This window comes from Balaenoptera acutorostrata, chromosome 2 (assembly GCF_949987535.1).
Source record: "Balaenoptera acutorostrata chromosome 2, mBalAcu1.1, whole genome shotgun sequence".
Lineage (NCBI taxonomy): Eukaryota > Metazoa > Chordata > Mammalia > Artiodactyla > Balaenopteridae > Balaenoptera > Balaenoptera acutorostrata.
In genome coordinates this window covers 157,733,091-157,746,813 of record NC_080065.1, presented here as the reverse complement: position 1 = coordinate 157,746,813, position 13,723 = coordinate 157,733,091, and the positions used below count along the sequence as shown (strand labels likewise).

At 38.1% G+C, this 13,723-nt stretch overlaps 1 protein-coding gene and 1 pseudogene across 6 annotated transcripts in view; one reads left to right on the top strand and one right to left on the bottom strand.

Moving 5' to 3' along the window:
* Positions 1–13,723, top strand: part of UBTD2 (ubiquitin domain containing 2) — a 61,512-nt gene that overhangs the window by 35,524 nt on the left and 12,265 nt on the right. For 5 of the 6 annotated variants that reach the window (XM_057540883.1, XM_057540884.1, XM_007171357.2 and 2 more), the window contains one exon: positions 8,491–8,727. The exons of the other annotated variant lie outside the window; for it this stretch is intronic. In XM_057540883.1, coding sequence (XP_057396866.1) covers positions 8,553–8,727 — 175 coding nt within the window. In that variant the 5' untranslated portion in view covers positions 8,491–8,552. The remainder of the gene's footprint in view (positions 1–8,490; positions 8,728–13,723) is intronic. 6 annotated transcript variants of the gene reach the window in all.
* LOC114236399 (U5 spliceosomal RNA) lies at positions 9,619–9,676 on the bottom strand (annotated as a pseudogene).

Here is a 13,723-nt window from a genome sequence, read left to right as displayed (position 1 = left end):
GCCCTATTTTTCCCTTTTAGTATTAGTAGTGATTTACGAATTTTTATTTATTCAGTATTTTAAAGTCCATTTCAGTCATTATTTTTGATGCTGCAGAATTGATGCAGACATCTCCTTCAAACTGACTCCTTTGTGCCTTTGAAGTGATCTCATTAATATTAGTCTTTTGAGCACTTTCTTGCTTTCTTGGCACAACCAGATGTTCCAGCCTTGCTTTGAATTTTCCCAGCTCTAATTTTAGAAATAGCCTTTTCTCTGAATAGCCCTAGGACCTTTTCAGTGGGGAAAGGTGTTTAAAACTAAGATCTAGGAGCTAGGTATGCTCAGTGCTACTGGGTTGTTGTTCTTTCTAAGCCCTTTTAGTCAACAGAGCTATAAAATACTTTTTATCATTAGATTACAAGTTCCTATTGCTATTTCCAATTCAAAAAAATCTGTTTTCCTGTCTTTTTATTTTATATTTTATATTTAATTTTTTCTTCCCTTTCATAAAAAAATCTTGGTTTCTATTGATGTTAATGTAGTTCCTTACTTGCTTTATCCTACAGTAAACATCAAATGTTTTAGAATTATAGTAATTAGTATTGTACATGAATTCTTAGTATTTTAACATACAGAGTAAAGTTTAAGATATCTTTGTTGTATGTTTTTTCTTCCTTAGAATTTATCCCACTAAAGATGTATAGTCAGAGTATCATGTTCAAAATTAACTTGAAATCATTATTTTTAAATTTGTATAGTAATTTTTTTTTTAACCATATAGTACTGCATCTCAGTCATACTTGTTTTTTTTTTTAACTTTTGGGTTTATTTATTTATTTATTTATTTGTGGCTGTGTTGGGTCTTCGTCTCTGTGAGAGGGCTTTCTCCAGCTGCAGCAAGTGGGGGCCACTCTTCATCGCGGTGCGCGGGCCTCTCACTATCGTGGCCTCTCCCGTTGCGGAGCACAGGCTCCAGACGCGCAGGCTCAGCAATTGTGGCTCACGGGCCTAGTTGCTCCGCGGCACGTGGGATCCTCCCAGACCAGGGCTCCAACCCGCGTCTCCCGCACCGGCAGGCAGACTCTCAACCACTGCGCCACCAGGGAAGCCCTGTATAGTAATTTTAACACTTGGTATACAGTTAGGTTGATTTCTTTCTTTTAATTAATTAATTATTTGTTTATTTTTGTGTGTGTTGGGTCTTTGTTGCTGCGCGCGGGCTTTCTCTGGTTGCAGCAAGAGGGGGGGCTACTCTTCAATGCGGTGCACGGGCTTCTCACTGCGGTGACTTCTCTTTGTTGTGGAGCACAGGCTCTAGGCGCACGGGCTTCAGTAGTTGTGGCTCGCAGGCTCTAGAGCGCAGGTCAGTAGTTGTGGTGCACAGGCTTAGTTGCTCCACGGCATGTGGGATCTTCCTGGACCAGGGATCGCACCCGTGTCCCTTGCATTGGCAGGCGGATTCTTAACCATTGAGCCACCAGGGAAGTCCCACGTATGTATTTTAGTATCAACTCATCTAGCATGAGAAAAAAGTTTTGAAAAAATTATTTTCACTGGAATCATGTTAAATGTAGGTGTTAACTTTAGAAGGATTGACATTTTTATAATGTCGAAGTCCAAGTACAAGAGATGTCTTCATTTTGTTCAAGTCTACTTTTGCATCTTTCAGGGGTTTTAAAAAAGTTTTCCTAAGTTGTTGCATTCCAAGTATTATATCTTTTATGTTTCTATGATATTTATTTATTTATTTTTGGCTGTGTTGGGTCTTTGTTTCTGTGCGAGGGCTTTCTCTAGTTGCGGTGAGCGGGGGCCACTCTTCATCGCGGTGCGCGGGCCTCTCACTGTCACGGCCTCTTTTGTTGTGGAGCACAGGCTCCAGACACGCAGGCTCAGTAGTTGTGGCTCACGGGCCTAGTTGCTTCGCGGCATGTGGGATCTTCCCAGACCAGGGCTCGTACCCGTGTCCCCTGCATTGGCAGGCAGATTCTCAACCACTGCACCACCAGGGAAGTCCCTATGTTTCTATTATAAACAGGACCTTTTCATCCATTGCATCTTCTCGCTGGGTAGTTTATGTATATAAGAAGGCCTACATTTTATATCCTGTTACTATGTTAATTTCTTTTATCATTTCATTTTAGCACTGATTTTCTTGTATTTTCCAGTCATACCATCATATCATTTGCAGTTAGAGATGGTTTTCTTCCTTTCTGGTTCTTACACTTCTAATTGTTTTGTTCTGTCTGCTTGTGCTGGCTAGTACTTTCAACACAGTGTTAGATAGTAGTGGAAATTGTGGGCATCCTTGATTTGTGTGTGCTTCCCTCCCCCAAACTGCCCGTAAATTGAGAGAAGAAAAGGCCCCTGCATTCCAAAGAATGTAATGCTGGATAAAGCCATTCCCCACCTCCCTACCCCCCAGTAGAATGAACCATCTGAAAGTTTAATGTATTACTTAAAAGGTACAGTGTGCTGGTGTTAGGTGACCATATTCTTAGTCCCAATTTTATGTAATGTTGCCCTTTTTAATAAAGTTGTTTTGTGTGTGTGATTTAATTGTATGTTTTTGTAACATTTCTAATAAGGCTCATCCATTAAAAAAGTCTTTGAAACATTATGTTGCAGTTAGGCTTTCCTGTTGCCTGTTTGTATGCTCAGACCACTGGTAAGTAGACTTATACTCTGAGAAACAGGGCCAGGAAGTCGATATGAGGTCATTATGTTGATTTTTTTTCCCCCTCAATAAAGGTAGCTCAAACAACATTAGAAATTATTATATATGCCTTTAAAATTATGCTCTAGTTGCTTAAGTTTTATAAACTTTAGGGTAGAAGTATAATCAAAGTTCTCATTTCTATTTATTATAAAATTGTAGCATTAAAAAATGATGTATCTAAGTTACTTAAGTAAGTATGCATACATGTGATCTTTAGTGCCTAATGTGGTATAGATGCTGAGTACTTTGTAAGTTGAAGCTGACAGGCCAGAAAACTTCATTACCTCTTTCCTTATACGATTCTTCTTCGGTGAGCATATCTCCAAAGAAATGAATTAGGTGGTAAATTGGATGGAGTTGGGGAGCTGGTGCTGGTTGGTTAGTTTTTCCTTTGTCCTACCAGAGACATTCCATTGGTCATAATGAAGCCCGTGAAAGATGGATGAGTGATACTAGAAAAACAGCTCAACACATGCTTTATTTTGAGTGAACCTTCATAATTGATTTGGTTTGTACAAGAAAACACACTTCTCAGCTCTGGTAAGACATGGAGTGCTATAATGGAAAGAGAGCTCTGGCCTTTGAATCTAGTCATCTGGGTTCTGGTCTTGGCTCTTTTTGACCTTGAGCAAGTCATTTATCCTCGTTAGGTCTTCTGTCAAATAGTAAGGTTGCTCATACCATCTAAGGTCTCTTCCACCTCTAAATTCTCAGACAGTAGAGCAGATATGGGTTTGGTATTGACTGTTGGCATGTTGATGCTCGTATTTTAGGCATTTTAAGCCCCATATCCCTGTTTTTATTTTGGCAGTTAGTTGCCTTAGGGAATATATGTGTACATATGTGTATATATAGTGTATTCTAAATTTACGTGAGAATAAAATATTTTACAACTATCCTTTTAGGCTAGCACAATCTGTTACAGAAGGGTTCTGTAGGATCTATTCTTAACTCTTGAAGTGACAGAAAAATTTCCCTTTCATTTTCACGATGTTAAGACTCTAATCAATCTAAAATAGGTGCATTATCCCAGTCCTATACTGTGTTTCTTTAAAGTCTTCAGAATTCTTCTGAACAACATTTTTCCCTTTGATTGTGATCTTTTTAAATATTGTTTTTTTTCCCTGAATGTTGTGTTAGGAAAACTCTTGGAGTTTTCAGTTTGTTAAAGCTATTATTTCTTTTTTTTTTTTTAAAGATTTATTTATTGATTGATTGATTGCTATGTTGGGTCTTCGTTTCTCTGCTAGGGCTTTCTCTAGTTGCGGCAAGCGGGGGCCCCTCTTCATCGCGGTGCGCGGGCCTCTCACTATCGTGGCCTCTCTTGTTGCGGAGCACAGGCTCCAGACGCGCAGGCTCAGTAGTTGTGGCTCACGGGCCCAGTTGCTCCGCGGCATGTGGGATCTTCCCAGACCAGGGCGCGAACCCGTGTCCCCTGCATTAGCAGGCAGACTCTCAACCACTGCACCACCAGGGAAGCCCCAAAGCTATTATTTCTTGAGTCATATCTCGATATCTACAGTACCTGTGCATTAATGGCCTCTCCTTCCTTCATTTGAAGAGTCCCAATATTAAATCAGTTTTCAGAAGAGGAACCAAAAGCAGGAAAACAATTACAAACATACTTCACTTTGGAGATCATTGTTTTTTACCAATAAAATGTCAAAATGAGTTGCAAAATGCATTCAGTTGTGGAGTAAAAATATTTAAGATTGTGTTTCTTATCGATATTTAGCTCTGAGAAGCAAATCTTTCTTGGGGTTTTTACATGTTAGATCTATTTATTTGTCACATCTTTGGGAAGAAATGTTGAAAGGTTACAAGGAAAGAGAAGATAAGGAGTAGATGAATGTGATCAAGAGGCTTCTGAGAGGGTGAGTTTTGGGCAAAGTTTTGAAAGTAAATGTGTATTGATAGGGAAAAAAGGGTGTTTTCTGAAATAACTTAGATTATTAAAAAAAATTAATTGCTTTATTAATCTTTTGTTTCTTGTATGTTAAACCATGGAATTAAACTTAGTATGGTTGGATGCCTATAATTTAAAGATTTAGAAACAAATTTGGGGAATAAGAACTGTTTCCTGTCTTTCTTTTTTTGGCCACACCACATGGCGTGTGGGATCTTAGTTCCTAGACCAGGGTTCAAACCCACGCCCCCTGCATTGGAAGGGTGGCATCGTAACCACTGGACCACCAGGGAAGTCCCTGTTTCCTGTCTTTAAACTTATTGTTAGAGCGTAGTAGTTAGTTCCAGATAGTATGATTGATACTGAACATCTCTCTCTTGGTATCAGGAGTCAGAAGATGTGTGAAACGGATAAATCCGAAAGTGTCAGAGCATAAAATGTAATCCAATTGAGTATATACATTTTATGACTTATTTCATAATAATTGAAAATGATTGAGTTGGTGCAGACATAGCTACTTACCTGCTAGGCCGATTTCTGTGTTATAAGTATTTTAGAAATACAGGTTTGTGATATCACCTAAAATCAAAGCACAGATTTGGTGAGCAAATTCCTAAAAAATGTACACTGATAAATTCATAGGAAGTACATGATAATCATAGAACAGTTCTTTTTTAAGTTAAGGAAGGTACTTTGTTTTATGGTCTCAGAATGTCAGGTTCTGTTCAGAAATCATGGAAAGAAAAAAGACTTAGTCTGTATATTTTTGCAAAAATGTTTGAAGATTTAAAAATTCATATATACTTCCAAAGTTATTTTTATTTAACAAGCACTTATTTGTAGTTTTATTATATATCTATCATTATTGTAAGTGCTATACAGTGTTAATTTATTAAATCCTCATAACAACCCTAAATGTTTTCATGAATATAAATATTTCAGGATGATAGTTTAAATGCTTTTGCTAAATTTTCATTTTCTTCCCCAGTTAGTTTATTTAACAAAAGTAACTTAGACAATAAACCACATTTAGTTTAACATGAAACTTTTAACCTCATATTTTGTAGTGAAAATTCTGTACTGCTCAGTGGTTTCACTAAAATAATATTTTATGTTGCAAAGATTTAAGTATTTTTAAAAAATATTTATTTATTTATTTGGTTGTGCTGGGTTTTAGCTGCGGCACATGGGCTCCTTAGTTGTGGCATGCATGTGGGATCTAGTTCCCTGACCAGGGCTCGAACCCGGGCTCCCTGCATTGGGAGCACGGAGTCCTAACCAATGTGCCGCCAGGGAAGTCCCAAGACTTAAGTATTCTTATAGTGGACATTTGATAGGCAGATATTCTCCATTACATATGTTTGTGATATAGGGAAAGCAGAGACCTAGGCGGAAGTAAAAGTAAGCTTTACTTACATGTCACAAGCATTCATTTTGTCTTATTTACTTTTACACAAAGTAATTACTTTGGAACTGTTGGCAGCATACAGATTTGAAAATGCATTTAGAGTAATGATTATCCCTAAGCAGCATAATGTATCATCTGTACTTTTTTTTTTTTTTTAATTTATTTATTTAGTTTTGGCTGCGTTGGGTCTTCGTTGCTGCGTGTGGGCTTTCTCTAGTTGTGGCGAGCGGGGGCTACTCTTCGTTGTGGTGCACGGGCTTCTCATTGCGGTGGCTTCTCTTGTTGCGGAGCACGGGCTCTAGGCGCACGAGCTTCAGTAGTTGTGGCACGCGGGCTCAGTAGTTATGACTCGCGGGCTCTAGAGCGCAGGCTCAGCAGTTGTGGCGCACAGGCTTAGTTGCTCCGCAGCACTTGGGATCTTCCCGGACCAGGGCTCGAACCCATGTCCCCTGCATTGGCAGGCGGATTCTTAAGCACTGTGCCACCAGGGAAGTCCCATCTATACTTTTTATTTGACTTTATTCTTACGCCTTCTGCAGATGGGGGGAGATAAAATAAAGCTGTCATATTTGTAAGGAAGGTGCTTTTACTTTTTCCAAAGTATTTTCTACCTTTACTGTGAGCTAGTTTTTCTGTTGGGTTCTTCTCTTTGAGGGCCTTTCAGTTTCCTTTGCTTAAGTACCGCGATCGTGGAGGTTTTGTTGTTGTCTTTGCCTTTGCGTTGTGATTCTTCCACAATGGCAGAATTATATCAACTTTCTCTCTCATACATTTAATACATATGACATTAGACAATTCTCTGGAACTATTCAAGTAGACATGAAATTTTATTCAAATAGGTATTTATTTGAGTATTGAATTAGATACCTATTCAAATAGGTATACACTTGTGATGTCTGATCTTCCACTCCCTACTCAGTAAACTAATAGTGAATGTTGTCTTTAAACTGTTTCTGACTCATCTAGAGGTTAATGTAGCAGAAAATAAAATTTACCTTTAATTTTACCTTGTTGGTGGAATCAGTAGGGGGTGGAATATGATTATCTGACATATTCTGAACACCTTTGGGTGTTCTGAAGGTGAGGGGATGAGACCTGATGTGCTGCCTTGAAATAAGGTGGCCAGATTGGGTGAAGAGAGCATGGTTTACTCCAAGTGTCAAACCAGATACACTTTGCAGCATGAATTGGTCCCGTCATCTTGAAATATAGCCTGGTATAGGATGTAGAGATTGCCTAGGGGCTAGAGTTATTTTGTTTTATTTCTGTTATGAGTAACCCAAATTTCATCTGGCCCTGGGCCAGTGAGGGAGTGGTTGATTTCAGGGATTCTTTAGAACCATTTTGAGAGTAATTTCTTTTGAATTAGTATTCTTCCTGCAATTAAATATAGAACATTGAATTTTGACATACACCCTCTCCCTCCTACTCACTCTGTCATTTATTTCACACCCACTCTTACCCAACACTCCATGGAGCTTCAGTTTTCTTTTTACCTGTTCTTCCATCTGTTTAACAATTTCTTATCTATGGCTCTGTGTAAGATAAGAATGTCTCTGTATGTCAGTATGAGATCAGTGATCATATGCCAGGTAAGTATCTGGGTGCAAAGAAGCTGCATCAGACTCGTTATAGCACTACTTCTACATTCTCTAAGGAGCCATGCTGCCACTTAGAGCAAAAAAGGAGTGGACTCTTACCCTCTTTTTTCTTCTCCTCTTGGATTAAAACTAGAGTAGGGTGTTGTAGTTCTTCTCCTTGTGTTTGGGCACTTCTCCTTTGGCCCAGTATCAAGGATTGCCTTTTCCAATCCTGGTCCCTCCAAAGAGTAAAGCACTACCTTTCTCCCTCATCCCTTTCTAATTAGCTCCTATATTTGAGTTTCAGAGAAAGATATTCACAGTTTTTAGACTCATGTCCAGAACAGGGTGCTAGAGGAAGCTTTTCTATGATCAGGTTTCCTTGTGGATCTGGTGGTTTGGCTGTTATTCCTTTGGATACCACAAAGTAGTCTTTTCCCTCTTTGAGATTTCTCAGTTCCTGCTTTCCGGCTTCATATGTTCAAGGGTCCTGAGATTCAAGGACCCTTGAACATATGCCATTTGGTTTCTCCTAGTATCTCACCTCTCTTTTATGCTATCCTTTGACTCTTTAAATTCTGCCACTGCTGTCTGATGGAACACTTACTACGATTTTTCTCGGTAATTTAAAAAATTCTCCTTTGGAGAAGGCAGACTGAATGGAAAAGAGCTACTAACTTGTCACTGGAAGATTTGGGTAGAGCCACCTAATGTCTCCATTTGCTCTTGTAGATCTAAAATAAAATAGGTTAGGGGAATTCAGAATGCAAGAGTTAGCTAGTGGGCCAACTTCCAGCTATAATTTTGATGAAAGAACCAAAGAAGAATGACCAGATAGCTATTAAAACATCTTTTATAAATTTTGGTTTTGATGTCAGCCCTTTATTTTTCTTCTCAGTCGCTTTAGGTCGTAACCAGCCTTTGAAAAAGGAGAAACCCAAATGGAAAAGCGATTATCCCATGACAGATGGACAACTGCGCAGCAAGAGAGATGAATTTTGGGATACTGCACCAGCTTTTGAAGGCCGTAAAGAGATTTGGGATGCCTTGAAGGCTGCAGCACATGCTTTTGAAAGCAATGATCATGAACTGGCGCAGGCAATCATTGATGGTGCGAACATAACGTTACCACATGGTAGGTTTGGTTGTTGTCAAGGACAAAGCGGGACATCATCAGCTCCTTTCTAATGGCGAGAAACCAAATGGGAAGTGTTCATTTTCCTGCTATGCATTATTCTAATTTTTTTTTTTTTTTTTTTAATGTAGCAAAGAGGAACATTCCTCTTTACTTCTTGTATATCTTTTAGCTGGAGATAGGTTTACTCTGTGTGTGTGTGTGTGTTTGTGTGTGTGTGTGTGTGTATTTTTTAATATCAAGAAAGAGAACACTTGATAAACCTGTATTTTCTAACTTCCGTCTAATCTAGTTCTCCATCAAGGCCTCCCCCTGCCCCAGTCTTCTAGAGCTTCTAGTACACTGGTTTCCTGCTAGCACTAGAGAGGTAGTCTCAAATTTAGATCTCAGAAGCCACGGAGACTCAGTGGACACACCTTTAGTCATTATCCTTTCTCATTAAGCCTGTTTTTAACATAATGAGCAAACCTAAACTTAGAAGTGAGTCTCACATATTCTTAAGGACAGTTTTCTATGACTGTATCCCTGAGCTTTATTAGAAACCTCTCTCCTTTGCTTAGGAATGTGACTCTAAGGACCACCATAAGCTTTGAATGTTTCCAGGGACACATGTATGCTGGATGCATGCATATCCTCATGTTTAGTCTCCTTGATTAGAAACAAAAAAGTTTCATGCTATACTAAGATTTAGATGTTAATTTTACAGTATATTTTTCTGTTGATTACTATATTTATAAATTGACTTTTCAGTTTTTCAAGTTAATATTTTTCTAAGTTGTCTCTTTAGGCCCGATATAATCCTGTATTTCGTTGCATAGTTTACTATTTATTATTATACTTTCATTGTTTTGTTTTCAGTATCTTCCTTTTTTTTTTCTTCTTTCCTTTCTTTTTCCCCCCACGGGAATTTTTAGTAAAAGGTGAAAGATTCATACGATCTGAAGAGAAACATGAGTATCGATCAGTATCTTACTTTGTCTGCATTTTCAGAGGAACAGTGCTTTTCACTGTTTAATCATCTGCTTTGACTCTTTGTCAAATAAAAGATATTTAACTTAGTATCCTTCCCAGTTTTCCAAATCTCCATTAATTTTCTGAATTAATTGTGCTTCCAAGAAACTTAAAAATATATATTTCATAGCTGTCCTGTTCTTTATTAATAAAACCTTATTAGGATGGGCTTGGGTTAATAATACTGAGCACCCACTGTATATAGATCACTTTTTCTACGGAGGTGTAAAAATGATCCGTCCTACATTTGAAAAATGTATAATAGAATGCAGTTTTAGTATGACTCTTCAGTCCCATTTTCATGGATAGTCTCTGAATTCTTTACCTCTTACATGACTGGAGAGGACATCACCTTGTTCCATTACCTTTCTTAGTTCTATAATTTGTCTTCAAATACTACCTTTATATAATATAAAGGGAAGGGCCTTCCTTTACAGTTAGTTTTATCATCTGTCTCTTTTTACTGCTTACATCCTATATTTTAAAAGCAGAATAGATTGGTATCTGTACAGCCCCACGAGTGGGGTGGGGGTGGGGGTGGCGTTTATCTGTGATTGTCTTTATTTAGGAACCCAAGGCCCAGAACCTTGGAACTTTGACTTCCTTACTTTGTACCTGTCATAGTTACCTATGGGAAAATCTAATTTTGTTCTGTACATTATGGCCTTGTTTACAAGTTCATGGAGGCATAACAGCTCTGTTACATTTAAGGTAGGGACCTACGCATATCCTATTAGAAATGGGCTCAGATCTCTAAAAACTCAAGTCCCTCATTTCTGCTTATCTGTGTGAACAGCAAAGTAATGATCCTGGCAGCCCCACCAACCAACAGACTGGGGAGAATTATTCTTGGAAATTTGAGAATATTGGATGAGCCTCTACTTGTCCCCTCTATGTTTAAGGAATATTTTCTGCTTTAGCATGAAAGAATCAAATTGACTTTCCTCAAGCTTTCCTCTTTGAAAGCTCTGTAATAACTTTATGTGTATTAATATTATTGTCGTTGGTACCCTTGATTGATTTCCCTTGTTCATATCTGAAACTTATCAATAATGTTTCTTGGGTGGACTTTTGAATTATATTTCGTCAGGTACTCTAACTCACCATCAGTTTATAACTTAGCTATTTAGTTACATGTTTTTACCTAGACCTCAGTGGTATTGGTGAAATCCCTTCCATCTTTTAGCTGTAATTACATAATTGAAATTTTACTTTGGACACATTTTGTTGTGTTAAACCCTGAACATCCCAAAGTACTTCATATTTTGAGTTTAAAATATTGCATAGGCTTTAGCTCTTGTTTAGCTCAGGCTTTGGTATCAGATCTAGCCTTACTTCCTGCCTCTACTGTATTACTTATAGCTATGTGCCTTTGGGCAAATTGCTTCTTTTCTGTAAGCTTCAGTTCTCTCATCTGTAAAATATGGATTGTAAGTACCTACCCTGTAGGTGGTTGTATTGATTAAATGTGATTATAAAACATGTAAATTGCTTACCATAGTCCAAAAAACACTTAATAGATAGTAGTGCTGATGATTGTATCTCTTTTTTTTTAAATTTTATTTATTTTTTTTATACAGCAGGTTCTCATTAGTTATCCATTTTATACATATTAGTGTATACATGTCAATTCCAATCTCCCAATTCATCCCACCACCACCACCGCCCACCTGCCACTTTCCCTCCTTGGTGTCCATACGTCTGTTCTCTACATCTGTGTCTCAACTTCTGCCCTGTAAACCGGTTCATCTGTACCATTTTTCTAGGTTCCACATACATGCGTTAATATATGATATTTGTTTTTCTCTTTCTGACTTATTTCACTCTGTATGACAGTCTCTAGATCCATCCACGTCTCTACAAATGACCCAATTTTGTTCCTTTTTATGGCTGAGTAATATTCCATTGTATACATGTACCACATCTTCTTTATCCATTTGTCTGTCGATGGGCATTTAGGTTGCTTCCATGTCCTGGCTATTGTAAATAGTGCTGCAATGAACATTGGGGTACATGTGTCTTTTTGAATTATGGTTTTCTCTGGGTATATGCCCAGTAGTGGGATTGCTTGGTCATATGGTAAATCTATTTTTAGTTTTTCAAGGAACCTTCATACTGTTCTCCGTAGTGGCTGTATCAATTTACATTCCCACCAACAGTGCAAGAGGGTTCCCTTTTCAACACACCCTCTCCAGCATGTGTTGTTTGTAGATTTTCTGATGATGCCCATTCTGACCGGTGTGAGGGTCCTTTCTCTCTCTCTTCTCCTTCTGGGACCCGTATAATGCGAATGTTGTTATGTTTAATGTTGTCCCAGAGGTCTCTTAGGCTGTCTTCATTTCTTTTCATTCTTTTTTCTTTATTCTGTTCTGCAGCAGTGAATTCCACCGTTCTGTCTTCCAGGTCACTTATCCGTTTTTCTGCCTCAGTTATTCTGCTATTGATTCCTTCTAGTGTATTTTTCATTTCAGTTATTGTATTGTTCATCTCTGTTTGTTTGTTCTTTAATTCTTCTAGGTCTTTGTTAAACATTTCTTGCATCTTCTCTATCTTTGCCTCCATTCTTTTTCCGAGATCCCGGATCATCTTCACTATCATTATTCTGAATTCTTTTTCTGGAAGGTTGCCTGTCTCCACTTCATTTAATTGTTTTTCTGGGGTTTTATCTTGTTCCTTCATCTGGTACATAGCCCTCTGTCTTTTCATCTTGTCTGTCTTTCTGTGAATGTGGTTTTAGTTCCACAGGCTGCAGGATTGTAGTTCTTCTTGCTTCTGCTGTCTGCCCTCTCGATGATTGTATTTCTTGAACTCTGACATTAACAAGTAAATTCCTTGCACCTAAATCTTAAATTATAGATTTCAATCATTTTCTGGGTGTATTGTCTACTGGTAACATCTTTCTTTGGCTTAGGATACCCTTCTTTTGGGCATATGCCTAATGGAATTTTGAGGTTATGTTGATTCAATAGCAACAATAGTGGCAGATTTATTTATTTTAAAATTTTATTTTATTTATTTATTTTTGACTGCGTTTGGTCTTTGTTGCTGTGTGCGGCCTTTCTCTAGTTGCGGTGAGTGGGCTTCTCATTGTGGTGGCTTCTCTTGTTGCAGAGCATGGGCTGTAGGCGCCCAGGCTTCAGCAGTTGTGGCTCGCGGGCTCTACAGCACAAGTTCAGTAGTTGTGGCACATGGGCTTAGCTGCTCCGTGGCATGTGGGATCTTCCCTGACCAGGGCTCGAACCCGTGTCCCCTGCAGTGGCAGGCAGATTCTTAACCACTGTGCCACCAGGGAAGCCCAGTAGTAGATTTATTAATTAGACACCTAGCAGTGAGGACATTGTTAGTTTGGCATCATCTCACACCTGATCCATGCCCATCCCCTTCATCTCCATCTGTCAGTATTATCCATAAGATTACTGAACTAATCATAGACTGACAGCCTGAAGAGATCCTAGGATATACACTCCTTTCTAAGTTTTCTTCCAAAAATCTCCTTTTTTGTTTTCATCTCATCCTCTCTTCTCTTCCCATAATCTTTTTGTTATCTCAACCTTATTCATATTATCTTCCCAGTATAAATATTATAAAAAGTTCTTTAAAGCTTGAAAACCATATGAAAATGTCTTTGTAAATGTTGTTTATATCTGTGTTGTCTGTTATTTTAGATTGTATGCTCGAAGTAAACAAGGATTATGCCCTTTTGATTTAAATTGTATTTAGTGTCAGTGTTTTATGCATAAAAATTATGTATTTGTCAATGGCCTTTTTTCTTGTGATGATAGTTACCTTTTCTGTTGTTTCAAGGAAACAACAAAAAACCCTTTTCCCCATATTTTCTCTTTCTTTTCTTTCTCTTATAGTGGTTCCCTTGATAATTAATGTGTTTTATCTTAATTCCAGTCAGCAGGTCATATTTATTATATTCCTACTTTGTCCAAGCAGAAAATAATTCTGTACTCTTTAATTATCTTCCTCTATTAATATC